This window comes from Chionomys nivalis, chromosome 3, assembly GCF_950005125.1.
Source record: "Chionomys nivalis chromosome 3, mChiNiv1.1, whole genome shotgun sequence".
Lineage (NCBI taxonomy): Eukaryota > Metazoa > Chordata > Mammalia > Rodentia > Cricetidae > Chionomys > Chionomys nivalis.
In genome coordinates this window covers 98,392,869-98,411,447 of record NC_080088.1, presented here as the reverse complement: position 1 = coordinate 98,411,447, position 18,579 = coordinate 98,392,869, and the positions used below count along the sequence as shown (strand labels likewise).

General features: G+C 49.8%; 1 protein-coding gene across 2 annotated transcripts in view; it reads left to right on the top strand.

Moving 5' to 3' along the window:
* LOC130872021 (NADPH--cytochrome P450 reductase) overlaps positions 1-18,579 on the top strand; it is a 44,033-nt gene that overhangs the window by 16,857 nt on the left and 8,597 nt on the right. The window contains exon 2 of one of the 2 annotated variants that reach the window (XM_057765815.1): positions 7,687-7,878. In XM_057765815.1, the coding sequence (XP_057621798.1) occupies positions 7,700-7,878 (179 nt within the window). In that variant the 5' untranslated portion in view covers positions 7,687-7,699. Of the gene's footprint in view, positions 1-7,686; positions 7,879-15,928; positions 16,169-18,579 lie in introns of those variants that run through there. The other variant, XM_057765816.1, reaches the window with a different exon arrangement.

The following is an 18,579-nucleotide window of genomic DNA, read 5'->3' as shown; positions in this document are numbered from 1 at the left end:
TTGTTGGGAGGATGTATACGTGTGGGAGCGTTATTGTTCTTTTAAATGGAATGGAGATTTCATTCCATGGTTTATTCCTTTTTTTCCCCCTAGTTTTTCAAGACAGGATTTCTTTGTGTAATAGTCCTGGCTGTCCTGGAACTCACTTTGTAGACCAGACTGACTCAGAGATATCTACTTGCCACTGCCTCCCAAGTGCTGAGATTAAAGGCATGCACCACCTGCCCGCCTCACTCTTGACTATCCAGAAATTGTATAAAAACAATTTGACATTACTTACAATTTATGCCATTTTTTGTTTTGTTTGATTGACTTTATTGCAATATAATCTTCACAGGTAATTTTAGATTAATATTGTTTAAAAAAAAATCAAGGCCATGCATAGTGGCATACACCTTTAATTCCAGCACTCATAAGATAGAGGCAGGTGGATCTCTGAGTTTGAGGCCAGCCTGGTCTACAGAGTAAATTCCAGGACTGCCAAGGACTGTACAGAGAAAACATATCTCAGGAAAAAAAAAATCAAGTTTACATCAAAAACAACTTTCCAGAGCCATTCAGTGTTTACTAAAGTTGTTGAAGCCAGTCATTCAGAGAGGCCTCCATCGGACACAGCACAAAATAACCAGACCAGTGCTGCGTGCGCAGCTCAGATGGCAGAGGACTTGCCAAGCGTGCAAGAAGTTCTGGACTCAGCCCCCAGCACCACATAAACAAGACATCTCATGCTTTTGATCCCAGCACCCAAAAGGCAGAGGAAGGCCAGAAGTTCAAAGCCAGCCTGAGCTACACTAAACTTTACCCATGCCATTTTGTTAAGCTGCTGCAGAGAGGGACAGGCTGGGTATTCAGCTCCTGGTTCTGAGATCTGTAGACCAGATGGACAGTGGTGAAGTTGAGAGAGCCTATAGAGCACTGTGTTGATCGCCATGATGCTGGCATCGCAGCTTAAACACTCTGAGAGCAGTGCTTGCAGACAGGAAGGATGCGATAATCACAGCCTGTTTCACAAACTTGGAAAATGTGTTTAAGGCTGTCCTTGAACTTACAGACTCTGCCTAGTTCTATCTGCCAAGTGCTGGGATTAAAGGTTCCACTGCCTAACTTGAGACCCTGTTTTGTTTTGTTTTTAATTCAGAATACGATTTTTTAAAAATCACCGTATCCAAGAACCAGGAAAAGCTGAACTTGAATGAGAAAAGGTAATAGGCCAATGCCAACAGGAGGATAACACAAAATATAAAAAAGAACCAAACAGATTGTAGAACTTTTGAAAATGACAGAGGGAGCCAGGTGTATTTGGGGCTAGTCTCAGCTACATACTGAACTTGAGACCAGCCTGGGCTACATGAGACATTCAAAAAACAAAGGAAAAAAGGAATGGGGATGACAGTTGCCTGGTGTGCATGAGACCCTTGGATCTGCCCATGTTTCTGCTGCTGTGGTAAAACTCTCCAAACAAAGGCAGCTTACGGGAGGACAGCATTCATTTTACCTTACAGTTCACACACACAGCCCATCATTGACGGAAGTCAGGGCAGGAACTCAGGCAGGAAGCCAGAGCAGAGACCTGGAAGAACACTGCTTCCTGGCTCAATTGCTTGCTTATACTTAGCTATCTTTCTTATACAGCCAACTGCCAAGAGAACCACAGAGGGCTGGGCTCTCTCCAATCAATTAGCAATCAAGACTGTTTCCCATTGCCGTGCCCAGGGGCCAATCTGATCTAAACAGTTCCTCAATGAAGGCTTTCCTCTCAGACGGCTATAGGCTAGGTTAGCAGGACAATTAAAGCTAACTAGAACTGGTTCATTCCATCCTCAGCACTGAGCCACAGAGAGGAGTTGAATAATCAGTTAATGAGCCTGAAGATAGAACCTTAGACTCTGGCCTGAATAAGAGAAAAACTGGGTTTATGTTGGAGGAGGGAGCCTAAGAGTCTTGTGGGAGCAAGAATAAGTCTTTAAGGGAACTGGAGAGAAGGCTCATTTCAAAAGTGCTTGCACCCACATCAGCCAGTAACATCAGCTCCAGGGGAATCCTACACTGCTTCTGGACTGGCAGGTGCCTGCTCCCACATTGCATGTACATATACATATATACATGCATTAAAAAAAATAGGACTTAACCCAGAAGCAGAAGAGAGAGGTTAAGGCAGGAAGGAGAGAGAGAGAGAGGGAGGGAGGGAGGAAGGAGGGGAGGGGAGGGGAGGGAAGGAGGAAGGAAGGAAGGGGGGAGGGAGGGAGAAAGGAAGGAAGGAAAAAGTTCAGTAAAGTCTTGATTAAAAAGAACCCCAAAGTAGCAAATGACATAAACTGACATTTGAAAAAGCTACTAGAGTGGGTGGTGCTGGCGCACACCTTTGTCTCCCACTCGGGAGGCAGAGGCAAGCGGATTTCTGTGAGTTCAAAGCCAGCCTGGTCTTTAGTGTGAGTTCCAGGACAGCCAGGGCTGTTACACAGAGAAATCCTGTCTTGAGAAACCAAACCAAACCAAATAAACAAAAACCTCTGGCTACTATAACTGATTCAAAAAGCCCCAACCCAAAGAAATCCATACCAACAGCACATGGGTTCAGATGCCAGCCTCGCTGGATAGCCTGGCCACAGCTCCCAGTCACCCTTGTAGGCAGGTTGCCTTGAGGAACAGTTTTTCTGAGAGCCTTTGGCAGGGGAACTGTTTATTAGGCAATAGTGTAATTTGTTTCCTTAAAGTTTTCAGCCCTCTGGAAGCCTCCAGACCTTGGCAGAGTTTTGTGAGCTGAGCGGTCGGACCCTCTTTCCTCCCTGAAACTGCAGGGTAGACACCGGGTCCCTTGTCTAGGCATATATGAGTTGCTAATGACTGCTCCTAGGCTATTTATAGTGACCACTATTCTGCACCAGACAGTGTTGCTTGCTTCTCTCTTCTATACTGTTTTTTACAAGTGACTGACTCATCCTGCATTGAGTGCCGGGTTGCCTGAGTCTTGTATACTGACCAGAAGCTGCAAAAATGCTCAGTGGAGGATGACCTGGTACTCCAGTGTCATAACAGTCTCTGGAGAAAGAATCTTTCCGGTATTAAAAAAAAAAAAACAATCTAGCAAACAAAAAACATCTTCTAATCCCAGCACTTGGGAGGCAGAGGCTGGTGGATCTCTGTGAGGTCAAGGCCAGCCTGGTCTACAGAGCGAGTTCTAGGACAGCCAGAACAGCATAGAGGAAGACCCTGTCTCAAAACAACAACACCAAAATTTTCTTTCTTTTTTTTTTTTTGGTTTTTCGAGACAGGGTTTCTCTGTAGCTTTGGAGCCTTTCCTGGAACTAGCTCTGTAGACCAGGCTGGTCTTGAACTCACAGAGATCCGCCTGCCTCTGCCTCCCAAGTGCTGGGATTACGCCCGGCCTCAAAATTTTTTTTTTATTTATTTATTTATTTATTTATTTATTTATTTATTTATTATGCAACATTCTGCCTTCATGTATGCCCACATGCCGGAAGAGGGCGCCAGATCTCATTACAGATGGTTTTGAGCCACCATGTGGTTGCTGGGAATTGAACTCATGACCTCTGGAAGAGCAGCCAGTGCTCTTAACTGCTGAGCCATCTCTCCAGCCCCAACAACACCAAAATTTTAAATTCATTTCTAGTATATCAGTTTGTGTGTCAGTACAGATCTGGAGATCAGAGGACAACCTGCAAGAACCAGGCCTCGTCTATCATGTGGGTCCTAGGAATCGTACTCAGGTCTCTAAGATTGGCAGCAAGTGCCTTTACCCACTGAGCTGTTTCAAGGGCCTGAGCCCTTGTGTTTTTGCCTCTTAGACTCTTTAGGAAACTGGCGAAGCCCCCACCAGCGTCCACTAGCATGAATAGGCAATAATTGGGCTGTCTACCTTGCATTCAGAGATCTCTTGCGTCTCCTTGCTAGGGTAGAAGGCATGAGCCGTCATCACACCTGGATTAATTTTCTGAGGTTGGCTGAATCACAGACATGGAACCTACAACTTCAGAGGGTTAACCACACATTTTGGCTTGATCATTAATCTTCCTCCTTTCACCAGCTGGCCAGTTTCCACAAACCTAGAAAGGCAAAGATGGCAACTCCGCTCCAGGGAAGGGTAGACAAGTTGGACAGCCTAATTATTGGCTATTCATGCTAGTGAATGTTGATTGAAATAGCTCAGTGAGTCAACACAGCTGCACCACCAATCCTGGCTACTTCTCTTGAGTTCAGAGTCAAGACCATATATTCTACCAGGTGGTGGTAGTGGGACAGACCTTTAATCCCAGCACTCAGGAAGCAGAGGCAGGTGGATCTCTGTAAGTTTGAGGCCAACCTGGTCTACAGAGCGAGTTCCAGGACAGCTAGGGCTGTTACACAGAGAAACCCTGTCTCAACATCCGCCCCCCCACCAACCAAAAAAGGCCACAGATTCCTGTCCAGCTGAGGAAATGAAGGAGGGACAAAGACAAATGGTTAAACAAGAAGAGTCTTTTGAGTCAGGGTCCCATAGCCCAGGCTGTCCTTGGAAGACTTTGAACTCCTGATCCTTCAGTGGCCACCTGCTGGGATAGCGGGTGTGCCTGGCTACTTTTTTATTGTTCCTTCTCTCCGAGACAGTGACAGTGTTGGCCAGACCTGTTAGGTACGCCAGGCACTGCGACAGAATCCCTGACAAAGCTGTGGAAAGGCGCAGTTTGTTTCGGTTCATGGTAATGGATGCAGTCCGTCGTGACGGGAGGAGACGATGGGAGCTTGAGACAGTGGCTCACAGTGCATCCACAGGAGAGAAGAGAGCCAGAGCAATGTTGGGATTCAGCTTCTTTCTCCCTTTTTACTCAGCTCAGGGCTCCAGCCCATGGACTGTTACTGCCCATGTTTGAGGTGTCTTCCTGCCTCATCTAACCTTATCTAGGAGCTTCCTCACAGATTTGTCCAGAGATTTGTTTCCATGGTGATTCTGAACACTGTCGAGTTGGCCATTGGTATTCGGTATGTGGTGGTACACATCTGTAACCCCAGCATTCAGGAGCCTGAGGTAGGAGGATCTCACCTTTGGAGCCAGCTTGAGCTACATTGTTAAAAAGTAAACATGAAAAAAAAATAATAAAAGGACCTCTATGTAGGGAGTAAGTCTGACCATCAGAAGCCCCTTTCGGTGGGCTGAATGTGATTTGGGGGCTTAGGGGTATACCAGTGTTCTTGTGCTTGAACACTCTGCCATCTTCAGAACTGCCCACAAGGAAGGCACCTCTTTAGAGCTGTGCGGTCAGCCTTGTGACTTGGCATTGTGAGCATGTCTACCTTTCTGGAAAGCGGGGGTCTGGCTTATCAACACTGCCTGCTGCTTCTCAGAGGGGTACAAGTGCAGGCTTCTTTCTCTGTGTTAGCATCTCAACCCCAAGCAGGCCTTTGTTGGCTGCAGCTGACTCCGAATGTGTTTCATCCCAATTCTGTGAGACAGATTTTCCTAGAATCCTCCCTCAAAGCAGGGCCTAAACGCCTCTTGGTCTGATTTTGTGAGCATTTGACAGAAGGTGCGTAGGCTTGTCAAAGACGAAGACAAGGTTGGACAGACACAACCAGCCCTGAATATGTAGTGTGGTTGAAATATTTAATACAGTGTTCTTGAGGACAGCAGAGTTAAATTTGTCCTTTAGCGTCAGATACCAGAGGATGAAGGCCAGGGGCGTGGTCTAGAAGTACAGCCCTACAGCACCACAGTGGAACTCCCTACTGAGGCTGGAGCTGTGTTCAATCTTAGAGCCTGCCTAGAATCCCAGCGAGGGACTGGAGATGTGGCTCAGTGGTAGAGCACTTATCCACCACATGGGAAGCCCCGGGTTCTAATCCCATCACCACCCGGTGAGGACATGTCAGGATAGAAGTCCCACTGTTGGAAAAGCATGTGTAAAATCTGAGGAGGAGGCTGATTCCAGTGGGCTGTAGAATGAAATAACAGATAACCTCAGATTGAGGCTGACCCAGTGTTTTCCTTGAGGCTCTGAGAGCAAACGGAAGCTGACAGGAAGCCACTTCAAATGGCCTGAGTTGCTGAGCTGTGACTCAGGCATTTCTGGCTGAATCACAGGACTGTGGGGAAATAGAAGGCGTGGCCTGCTCAGGGTTCAGGACCTCATGCTGTTCAGCTGTGCCCCAGATCAGCTCTACCTACCTGCCAGCTCTCCATGCTGGAAAATGGCCAGCCAAGCACCCCAAGACCAGCCCAGGTCCAGTGTCTCCCCAGGACTGAGAATGAGGAAGACTTTCCTTAGGATTGCGGCTTATTGCAGAGTGAGGATGGAGACTAAGGCATGGAGGGCGGGGTGCAGGAGATGCCAGGGCCGCGTTTCCAGTTGGCCTCTCCCTCGGGGTCACCTGAACAGCATTTCGTTCTCTTGGCAATGGTGGATGACTTCCTGTGTAATGCAGAGATGGTTCTCTATTTTACAGTGATACGAAGAGTCAGCATTTTAGTATCTCATAGGTTTTTAGGGAGGTGATTTTGTCCAACAGACCATGGAAGTGTTTTGAGCCTATCTCATGACACCAAGATATTATAGTATTTGCTGGGTTGACTGTATTTATGTGTGTGTGTGTGTACACGAGAGAGCAACCTTAAGAATTTTTCCTCAGAAAGCCAACTCCTGATTTTGAAACATGGCCTCTCATTAGCCTGGAGCTCAACGATTAGGGCAGGCTGCCTGGTCAGCGAGCCCAGGAGTCCTCTTGCCTTTTATCTCCCCAGCACGGGGATAGCCACCATACATGGCTTTAGAAGTTTATCTTTATTTGTGTATGAGTGGATGTATGCTAAAGCACCCATGTAGGGTCAGAGGACAGCTTCAGGAGTCCGTTCTCTTCTTCCACCGCCCAGCCTTTGCGGTAAAGGAACCATCTCTCCACTGGGGTATTTGTGGGGTTATGGGGTCTCTGCAAACAGCATGACCAACACAGTGTCGATCCAGGGAAGGCAAGAGAATATGGTTCAACACCACTCAGTAGCCGGTGTTGGCTCAAACTTCAGGCAGCTTATTTGAAGCAGAATACAGTTTGGAAGAAAGTATGGCGATAATTACTCAATCCATGTGCTCAACAAAGCTTAAGACACGATTATATTCAAACTTTTGTAAACTACAAGTGACGTCTTCCATAAAGATAGGTTCTTTAGATTTAAACTCAGGGAGCAGGCTCAAGGTAAACAATGCTCATGATAAGGGTCTCCAGAAGGCTAATACTGTAGATCGATCCGGGGGAGCCAGTGTGCCCTGTCCATACACATAGCACAGAGGTCCCCAGGTCATTACATCCGTCCACAGCCTTCTGGGCAAAATCCAGGTTATATATCTTTCCCTTTGAAGAGACAACTGTGTGTGTTTAGCCTTCTTGGTTCCCTTGGTGCTAACCTGTGAGCACAAGGCCCTCCATGTTTCCTACAGGGTTGGAGATGCTCAGGGACACTGTGACCCCATGACTTCCATTCTCGTTGTTGGCTAAGGGGCTCATCCTACCCTGGGCAGAGCTGACACCATCAAGGTAGTTTCGGTTTTGGCTCTTTCCTAGGCTATAGCTGCTGGACTGAAACCTTGCTGAGTCAGCCCATGCAGCCCTCACGCTGAAGAGTTCAGATGGGCACTTCTGCAAGCCCCAGGGCCACTCTACCCCTCCCCACTGACACCTGCCATTTCTCTCTCCTGACAGTTCTGTCACTGATATGGGGGACTCTCACAAAGACACCAGTGCCACTATGGCTGAGGCAGTGGCCGAAGAAGTGTCTCTTTTCAGCACGACGGACATGGTTCTGTTTTCTCTCATCGTGGGGGTCCTGACCTACTGGTTCATCTTTAGAAAGAAGAAAGAAGAGGTGCCAGAGTTCAGCAAGATCCAAACAACGTGAGTGGTGTCCCTCAGAGTCCCCTTGGTCACCCCGTTTGCTGGACATCCTTGGCACTTTGTCCTTCTTGGCTGTTCCCTATTTGGGGTTTGAATTTGGGGTGTGATCCTACGGGTAGATGATGCTTTAAGTCTTCTTTAGTAATAGACACACATCACACACATGCACATGGGAAAACAAAGCAGAACTGGATTCGGTCTTACCTTCTCCATCAGTGATTTCCTGAGCCAATGTCTCCTGACGTCTTTGCCCACTGTTTCCCAAGCCCTTCCAATGTGTGTGATTGTAACTGAAGTAGACTCCTGACTTCACTGAGTTTATAGTCTCTTGCTGGCCAACCTGCAGAGACGTTGAACCTTTCCCTCTCTGTTTCCTGGTCTGCTTAGTGGCCCAGAGCACCACTCTCCTGGGCTCTTTGAGCACTTGATGAGGTCATGGTGTGAATTGACCCACGGGGCCTAAGTTCTCCTTGCTGCTACATGTTGGAGTGTAAGTATAGTTTGAGCCAGGCATCCTAAGGACCACTGAGATGGCATGAGAATCTGAGGCCTGCAGTCCAAGCAATCAAGTGGAGACAGGGGGGTTAGGAGTTCAAGGTCATGCTAAGCTTTGTGCAAGCCTAAGCTATCGGAGTCTGTACCTCCCAAAAACAAAACAAAAAACAAAAAAAAAAAGAAGAAAAGAAAGTACTTTATTGAGAGTGTGAGAAGTACTTTGTAGAAAGGAGTTTACGCAGTGCCTTAATACACATTGTTTGACTGGGTGTTCACCTTTTGCCCCTTCTCTCCTTGCCCTAAGCAGTGACAGGCCCAGAGCCTGATGACTAAAAACTAGCAGAGCTAAGCTAAGGGACACATCCTAAGACTTGCCTCTGCACGGGAGGGAGCTAGAATCCTATCCTGCAGGTTGGGTTACACTGGAGGCTGGGGACACAGGAAGGGCAAGTGAGTTGGAATCCAGCTAGTCAGGATGCGTTGTGGGTGGAGGCAGGACGGTGCTTGTGGTGAAAGTGTGTCCTACTGAAGAGGAAGTGATCAGTGGCCTGGCCTGTGTCCCACCATCTACTGTGAACAAGCTGTGGGACCTGGAGCTGCCTCCCCACTTCATCGTCACCTGCTTATTGTCACCATCACTGGGCTGGGCAGTAAGATACCTGAACGTGGTGGCCAAGCCTCAAAGCCCAGGCCGGTAGCAACCAGTCAGGAGATGAAGGCAAGGGAGTCACCTCATCTACAGAGTAAGCTGAAGGCTTCTTACCTGCACAACTTAGCAGAGAGCTTGCCTCAAAAACAACAAACAGACTCAGGAAAACAGCTCACTGGGCAAAGGCGCTTGCTCGCAAGGAAGGCTGGCAACCTGAGTTCTATTCCTAGGGCCCACATGGTAGAAGGACAGAACTGGCTCTATCGCTGTCCTCTGACTGCCACAAGTGCATTTTGCTTGTGCACCATTCGCGCTCTCTCTCTCTCTCTCTCTCTCTCTCTCTCTCTCTCTCTCTCTCTCTCTCTCACACACACACACACACACACACACACACCACAGAGAGAGACACAAATAATGTCATTTTAAAATAAAAAGTCAAAAGCCTGGAGCACATCTGTAGTCCTGGCACTCGGGAGACGGTGCAGAAGGATCAGGAGCTGAAGGTCACTCTCAGCCATACAACAAGATTGAGGCCAGCCTGGGCTACATGAGATCATGTCTCAAACAAAAGCAAAGAACAACTGAGAGGCGAGGGCGATGGACGGGACTTTGTAGAAGCAGGTTCTAAAATACCCCAGGGTGCCTCGGCTAAGCAGGCCCCTGCGCTGCAGCCCTGATCTAGGCCGGGTGGCTCCCTTAGCTGTCCTCCCAGCCTGGTGGCTGGGCAACTTTGGGGTGAGACTGGGAGACATATTCCTGGAGGACAGGAAAGGGTTTCCCTCAGCACAAGAATTCAGGACCCTGTCCTGAGGGTAGAGACACACCTAGGCTACTGGGACTTAGGGAGGAACTGGCGAACTGGAATCCAGTCTCTCCAGCCTGGGCTGGCCCTGGGTACCTTCTTGGGGTGGGAGCACTGTGATGAAAATGTGCCCACCTGGAGATAAAGGGACCAGTAGCCTGGTCCCACCCTCCAAGCTGGCCTTGTTCCACCAACTGTAAAATGGAGGTCCCGCTGCTCCATAAGAAAGAATATGAGATGCAGAATGTTTTCCAGGGGATAGCTTCAGCTACAGAGCAAGGTCAGGGCCAACCTAAGCAACTTCAGCAAGACCCTGTCTCAAAAAACAAAAGTTGCCAGCCTTGATGGGTGGTGCATACCGGTAATCCCAGCACTTGGGAGATGAAGGTAGGAAGAACAAGAGTTCACGGTCTCTAGGCAAGGTGACACATGCCTTTAATCCAGCGTTTAGGAAGTAGGGACTTACATGGTTGGATGGTTTTTGGTCTGAGGTTTTTTTGTTTTTTTTTTTTAACAGGGTCTTACAATGTATCCCATATGAGCCTCAAACTCACAGTGATCTTCTTTGTCTCTGAACATTTCTGGGATCAGAGGCATGTGTCTGCTGGTCTTTCATGCTTTGCTTACTTAGTTATTTACTTATTTATTTTAGGTTTTTCAATACAGACTTTAGCTGTCCTGTAACTCCATAGACCAGGCTGGTCTCGAACTCATAGAGATTCACCTGCCTCTGCCTTCCAAGTATTGGAATTAAAGGCTCCCTTCTTCCCCCACTCCCCAGCATATCATTATATTCTTATCATGGCTTCTGGTGACTTCTAGAAATGATGTCATAAAGTCTTTGAAGGTCTTAATAGGGGGTTGCGTGCTATGCTATGGAGCATGAAACCATTGAGCTTAGGTTATGTATGAGTGAGTGAGTGAGTGAGTGTGTGTGTGTGTGTGTGTGTGTGTGTGTGTAGATATGTGCCATGGTGCAGAGAGCAGCGTGCAGAAGTCAGTTCTCTCCTTCCATTGTGGGGGCCCTAGGGCCATTAGTCTCAGCAGCAGGCGCTTTTACTCATGGGTCATCTCTGATCTTACTTATCTTTTGAGGGCAAGTCTCGCGTAGCCAGGCCAGCCTCTGACTTGCTGTGTTGGATTCTGGTCCTTCTGCCTCCACCCACCCTGTGCTGGTATTACGGTTGTGCACCACTTCACCTGATTAATGTGATGCTCAGCACCGAAAGGGTGGCGGGCAGCTTTGTGCAGATACAGCAAATGCTCTTCAGACTGAATTGCATCCCTAGCCCCAAGGGTGTGGATGTTTACACAAACCCAAATAACAAGCCAGCTGCAATCTGGCCAGCAAGCACTCCAAACACAGAGAGGTATACAAGTCAGGAGGTGCCCCTGGGTACCCAGGTAACTCTCCCTGGGAGTTTAAACCTCTGCGGCCCTCCCACAGGTCTAAATGTAGCTAGCTTCCTGAACCTCCGAACACTATCCCGGGTGCCACTGACCATGTGTGCCCAATAAAGATACCAGAGCCTGGAAATACCTACTTTCTTGGGCCAGGTCAGCATCACTGGCAGAAAGTTTACCCCTCCTGGAGCTGAGAGAGGGTGCACTGCCCTAAATTTTCACTTGAACTCTTTTTCTTGGGCAGAATTCCTGCTGCAAGAGGTACCTACCACAGAATGGAGCGTGTAGCATATCCCAGGCTGTCTGATACAAAGAGAAGGTAGAGGTGGTGGATGCTTGGTGGAGTCTTGGCTCACAGTCAAAGACATCTGTGTGAAAGCACCAGAACAGAACAGCTGTAGCCCTGTACATAGATCCTCTGGGGTACACTGTCCTGGGGTCAAAGGTGTACATAGTTAGGGAGCCCAAGACGTAGGGATTGGTTTTGACTCGGGTGAGAAAAGGGTTCTAGAAAGGGCTGCAGCATGAATCTAGCTCCAGAAGCAGAGCAGGATTTGGACAGCAGTGATGGTGTCCATAGATGGAGGTGTTGGGGTGGTTTGGGGAGCGGCAGGGGAGTGTGGGAAGTATAGTTAGAAGGGCAGGTTGGGACCAGATACCAGAGGGTTATGGGAGTGGCAAAATGACCAACCCTGATTTCACAATGGCTGCATCCAGGTAATAGGGAAGGCAGAGGGAGGGCAAGGGCAGGAGGAGGCTGGAGAAACCATTTCAGGATGTGGTCCCCTGGGAGGTGACACTGTCCCAGGAGAGGCTGCCCTTGAGAAGAACATAATGAAAGTTGATGGTTGAACTCTCGGTGCCTAGAGTAGATAGGAGGGTGTTGGCTGTGGCATGCAGGCTGGAGCAGACTTGAAGAGAGTGAGAGGAAGAGTTTGGGGATCCCCTGGAACATTGGGTGGGGCTTGTTAGGACTGTGGATTGAGGGAAAGCCAGAGTTCAGACTCTGACATCTTCAAAAGTATAGGGGTGGGGCTGGAGAGAAGAGAATAGGGACTAAGGGAAAGGGTAAAAGCCAATTACAAGTTAGGCCAAGTGTGGTGGCACGTACCCGGAATCCCAGAGGGTTAAAGTGATGTGCAATCATGGGACCCCGAGATAGGGTCCCCAGGACCGGTATAAAGAAAGTCAGGCATGGCGACGCATCACGCTAATCCTAGCACTGATGCCTAGAGCTCGGAGTACAGCTCCCAGCAACCAGCGCTCTCCCTTCACCGCGTGCATCCCAGGGGCTGAACAGCTGAGGCTCAGTGGCAGGCAAGCACTTTACCCACTGTTGTCTCCCGGACTTCATCAGGACATTTGTTCTCATCCTTGATTGGTTGATCAGAGCTTTGCCATTAGATTTCTAGGTTGGACTTTTTTAAAAGCTACCCCCCCCCTTTTTTTTTTTTTTTTTTTTTTTTTTTGGTTTTTTCGAGACAGGGTTTCTCTGTGGCTTTGGAGCCTGTCCTGGAACTAGCTCTTGTAGACCAGGCTGGTCTCGAACTCACAGAGATCCGCCTGCCTCTGCCTCCCGAAGGCTGGGATTAAAGGCGTGTGCCACCACTGCCTGGTGGTTGGACTTTTTTAAATTCAGTATCTTAAAAGTCATTTATTGCGGTTGATAACACATTATATTCTTTTCTCTTTGTGGAGAGGAGTCGGGTATATTCAGTTATAATTTGCGTATAATAAAATCCTCCTTGTTTTTCTTCCAGTGCTAGGGATGGAACCTGGATTCTTGTGAATACTCAGAAAGTGCTCTACCATTGAGTCACACCCTGTTCTAAAACCCCCTTCTTAACTCTACACATGGGTCCCAGGGATTGAACTCAGGTCATCAGGCTTGACAGCAAGTGCCTTTACCCACTGAGTCATCTTGCCAGCCCCATGTTTGAGTCTTGACACATGTACAGTTATGCAATCAGTATCACAGTCATCCATGTCCCATCAACCCAAAAATGCCCCATTCCCAGCCTCGTAGCTCGAGGTGGAGCTCTAGTGCTGCTTATTTAAGAATGGCAACCTTTCCTGAACACAGCATCCATTCCAGCAGTTCTTGGCTTCCTGTCCCTCCCTTGCAACACTTATGTGAAAGAAACTCCAGCCTGTTGTTTCATAGTTTCCTACGATCTGGATTTGGCCAATTGTGCCCTCTTGGGGCTTGTTTAGAAAAGCCGCAAAGACTCTCGTTTCCTCAAGTGACCTTTATTTCCTTTATTTTGGGATTGCCTGCCTTTGAAATCGCAGCACTGCCCAGAGTCAAGGCTGCAGGCAGCTCTTACGTCTGTCTTTATCTTGGCGCGTCAGCAGATAGAGGAGCATAAGGGAGTTCTTTCCACTTCCAGTCAGGGCCACCCTTCTGTACAGATGTCCTTGCACCAGTGAGCACAAAACTAGAAACACAGATGTGTTCCTCAGAGAGAAAGGCGTGGCTGCGGTGTGTGGGTGTGTGTGTGCGCGTGCGCGCGCGTGCGCGCGCGCGTGCATGCGACTGTCTGCTCTTGCAGAGGACCTGAGTTCGATTCCCAGCACCCACGTGGTGACTCACAGTCCCAGGGGACTCGATGCCTTATTCTGACCTTGGAGGACACCAGGCACACACATGATACACAGATATATGCAGGTAAAACACTCATACATATAAAACACTAAAATACATCCAAAAACTTATTTTAAGAGTGAGAGAAAGACATTTAGGAGAGAACTACCATGTGAAGGGTAGGCAGGGCACCATGCGTGACCCACAAGTGGTTTGAAGAGGTCCGTCTACAAGCATAGGTCCAGGACCTCTGTGCCACCTGTTGAGGTCACCTGCATTTTTCTACTCTCCGATCAACTGGATCTGCCCTTCCTGTTGACCCTCCAGTTGTGGCCTGTCTCAGGATAACTGCTAGGAAAGCACTTTGACCCACAAGTCATTTATGACTGTCTTACAGTGTTTCATAGTGATGAGACGTGTGACCAAAAGGAACTTGGTAGGAAAGGGTTTATTTTGCTTATTTAGTTTATTCAGCTCAAGTCCTGAATCTTGAAGTAGCTAGGGTTGGTTCAAACTTAGGGAGTCTGACCTTGAATAGTTTATTTTAGGCATATGTTTAAGCACAGCACAATTTGATGAAAACTCTCCTGGTGATACTTAACCTCAGTCCTGTATGCACAATAAAGCTTATGACATGACTATATCGAAACTCTGTAAAGTACCTGTGACACCTTCCATAAAGACAGGTTCTTTTGCTGTGTGCCAGTGCAGAGGATGATCCTGAACTCCCGTTTGTCCTGTCTCCACCTTCATGTGCTGGAATTACAAGTGTGCGCATGCCATCCATCCCTGTGTGGTGGCTCTGGTGCTGGGGTGATCGCTGGGCTTCATGCCCAGGAGTCAGCTACACTGCCCACTGAGCTACGTCCCTAGCTTTGGGTTTTTTGTTTTGTTTTGTTTTTTGGTTTTGTGTTTTGTTTTGTTTTTTGAGACAAACTTACTCTGTAGTCTAGGCTAGCCTTAAACTCTGTCCTCATGCTTCAGCCTCCAAAATGCTGCTATCAGAGAGACACAGGGATGTGACCGCCGCCAGGCCCAGCCCTTTTTCTGTCTTAACCTGAGGCCTCTGTCCGCTCTCCACCTGCCCTTGGCTGTCTCCCAACTCCCTTTGAAGCAGCTCCCCTAGGGTGGGACCCTGAAGAGAACTGTCTGCTTTTCTCTAAGCTCTGCACAGCCCAGGCAGTGGAGAGGCTGACCATCCTTCCTTCCTGCTGTCCCACTCCTGCTGCCACCGTATCTGACTCTCGTCCTCACCCCCCTTTCTGCCTCTTCACCCTGCAGCCTGCAGACATTAGTTGCCAGACAGGCAGGCTCTGCAAGTTCAAAAGCAGATTCCCAGGTCCCTCGCAAACAGCGGGATAGCCCAGGAGGGATCAGTTCTGCCACACAGAAAATTTGAGTTGCCTCCGCTTTTAGAAGTACTTCTCCTCGTTGCCTGGGACAGGAGCATAAAAATGCACCCCCTTGAGGCATCTGGGTTCACCCAGTGACTCAGTGCTTCCCCCTCCCGTCCCTCCCCTCCCCTTCCTCTCCTCTTGCCCACTCTAGTGGCCTGCAACTAACTTCAGAGGCGCCTGCTCCCAGTGGAGGGGTGGGGGTGGGGGGCTAATTGGAACCTTTCAGGCTCTGCTGTGGAGCCATGTGGTATCTGGGCTCCCACAACTGGGCCAGCTGCCACCTGCACAGGGCTCTGGGGTCTATGCCTGGGTACCAAGAGAAGGGTTCCTTAAGATCTTGTCCTGGCTGTCCTCGCTGCATGGGGCAGGAAGGGAAAGTATACCTCCCTGTAGTGCCCAGGATGTCCCCAGAGTCTTTCGGGACTCTGGCAGCAGCGATGGCTGGCTTGGTTCTTATTGCTGCAACCTGCACAGTCTGTGTCAGGGCTGGGACAGCTTTGTTCTCCATCCTTTTTTTCTCCTAATGGGAAAGGGGGAGGGTGTGGGGAACAGGGCTCTGATATAAACAGTTACCAAGGAGACTGAGTGGGGGGGTGGAAATGTTCTCTCCTTCCCTCAGTCCATACAGAAGGGGGGGGTGTTACCCCAGCCGCAGGGGATCATGGGAGGCTGCAGTCTCAGTCCCGCTGGAGCTGCCAGATGTTGCAGAGTTCACAAGCTCATGGGGACAGAGGCGGGCAGAGGTGCCGGAGGATTCTGAGAGGACTTCTGGGGTGTCTGGGCCCAAGCTGCCTACTCCACCACACTGAGAATGGATGGAGCTGAACTTCCTTTCTGTTGGCTCCCAGCCAGCTGCAACAGAGCTCAGTGTGGGACCCTCCTCTTTCCTTAATCCCTGTTGGGAACAGGGGCATCATGGGATGTGCATACTCATCTCCGCCGGACGAGCCCACCCTGAGGTCAGTTCCAGCCCCAGTGTGGATGTGCGGGTAGCCCGTGGGCAGGCGGCTCATGGCTGCCATCCATTGCCAAAGGGAGAGGCAACTTCCTGGGCTAGGGTCCAGCTGACCCCTGATAGGTGCTACCAGGTCTGCTTCCTTAGGCTGGCTGGGAGCTGCTCCCCGGATAGAAGGGCTGCCCAGGAGGGACATAGTGCAGTTGTTCAGCAAAGGGTCTGACTTCTTGTTTTCCCAGAGGCCACTGCCCCTACTGAATCTGAACAAGTGAGGGGAGCAGACGGAAAGTTCTTCTTGTCCCCCAGGGCCAAAGCGAAGCTAATCAAGGGGCAGGTGCTGGGCCTCAAAGTGTGGGTCGAGAGATGGTCCAGTAAAGTGCTTGCTACATGAGTGTGAGGATCTGAGTCTGATCCCCAGAACCTGTGTGAAAGACTGGGCATGGAGGCAGGATTGTATTCCCAGTGCCGGGCAGGCGGTGGGTGGGCAGATCCCTGGAGCTTGGAGCCCGGTGAGCCAGACTTGCTCGGTGAGCGAGCTCCAGGCAAGTGAGAGACCTTGTGTGGACAAAGCCGAGGAGCAGCACCTAAGGCTGACCTCTTGCCACCCCTCCCCGACAAGAAGTGCCTGGTGTCGTGGTGTCCCCAGGGTCAAGGAGAGTGTCTCCAGGCAAACCTGTTGTCTGGGGCTCTCACCTCACCATGGCCAGAGCCAGCTGGCCTGGAGTTGGCCCCTTTCGCCTACAGCAGGAGACTAGCCTCAGGCCCCGTCCTGCTCACCCGCAGCTAGTTTGTGCCCTTGGGAGCCTGTTGCTCTGTCTCTTGAGAGCCACTTGCTGTCAGAGAATGGAGCCCAGCCTTTCCTGTCTCTCTGGCAGTGGGCATCGCACCTTTGACCCTATGCCACCTTAGGCTGTTAGGTGTCTAAAATCACAGACTAGCCCAGGCTACTGTTCACGTTCCAAGACCTTTGTTCCCTTGAGTGTCACCAAAATTCCAGGTGCCTGAAAGGGCTCAGGAATGCTGTGGAAGTCAAGTTCGGTTAGTAGCCGAGCCCTTCAGACAGTAGGACCAGGATATCACGTGCTATGTGGTGACAGGACCTAGACTTGCAGCCAGCTCTGCCTCTGACGTGGCTTCTCTGCTGTGATTTTCCTGGGCTCCAGCTCAGAGGACAGGACAGGCCCTTGGAAGGCAGAGATGGCACGTTCTAGTCCCCACCCTCAGCTCCTGGCACAGTGCCCGTTCCCGCCCTGCCTGTCCCAGCTGGATATGTGACTTCTATGGAAACATCTGTCTTTTGAGAAAAGCCAGGAGCTGGCTACTCAGCCCAGAAAGGGTCGGGAGTGGGAAATATCCCCAGAGGCCTCTGTCTGCCTCTGCCTGCCAGATGCTGGGTGGGAGACCTGGAGCAGCCATGTAGGAAAGCCTTGAATTGTGTGCCAAGTGCCAGGCAGACACACAGATACCTCCTAGTTATTAAAGCCAGTCCTCAAGGGAAGGGATTTGAATGTGGGGCGGGAAGTGCTCCATGGATGTCTGTGCCCTATTGAGGATGGCCACCTTGATGCTGCAGAGAGGCAGGGAAAGCTTGCTCTGGGGAAGCTCAAATTCTGTGTTGAAGGACAGTAGGGGTTTGTGGGAAGGAATCAGGGGAGGTCAGGCTAAATCCTGGGGACATCAAGTCCGTGTGTCTACTCACAAGGGCATGGTGAGTCAGTGACTTGGCCAGAGAAGCAAGAGCTGGGATTTCTTTCTAGAAGACCTCTCTCACACCACTCTCTACTCAGGGCTTCCTTTTTGTTTGTTTGTTTTCAGGATGGTTTCTCTGTGTAGCCTTGGCTGTCCTGGAACAGGCTGGTCTCAAACTCACCCACCACCTGCCTCTGCCTTCCTAGTGCTAGGATCAAAGGCGTGCGCCACCACCACCCGGCTGTCCTTATCTCCTTTTGCAGTTGTATGTGTGTCTGTATGAGGACGGGTGTTCGTGAGCATGCACACGCTGCACAGGTGTGTGGATACCAGATGCCACCTTGAGTTCCATAAACGCTGCTTTTTAAATTACGTATTTGTTTTGTGTAAGTGTATGCAGCTGTGTGCGCGGACAGAGGCTGGTGTGCAGGATGCCCAGCTTGTTCTGTGCTGCTGGGTCTAAGCGCTTGTCCTCATGACTGCGGATCAAGCCTTCTTAATTGTTGAGCTATCTCTGCATGCCCCCCACCCCCACTTTTTGACAGAGTTTCCCATTGGCTCACTGTCTCAGGCTGAAGCTGGAGCCTCTTTCAGCTTGTGCTCTGTTTGCCTGAGGTGATGGCAAAGGAAGAAGAGGGACAGAAGATGAAGAGGGGCCAGAAACTGGGAAGGGAGCACAGGCAGATGACCAGGCCGGACTCAGAGCTGTCCTCTGTAAGCCCATGA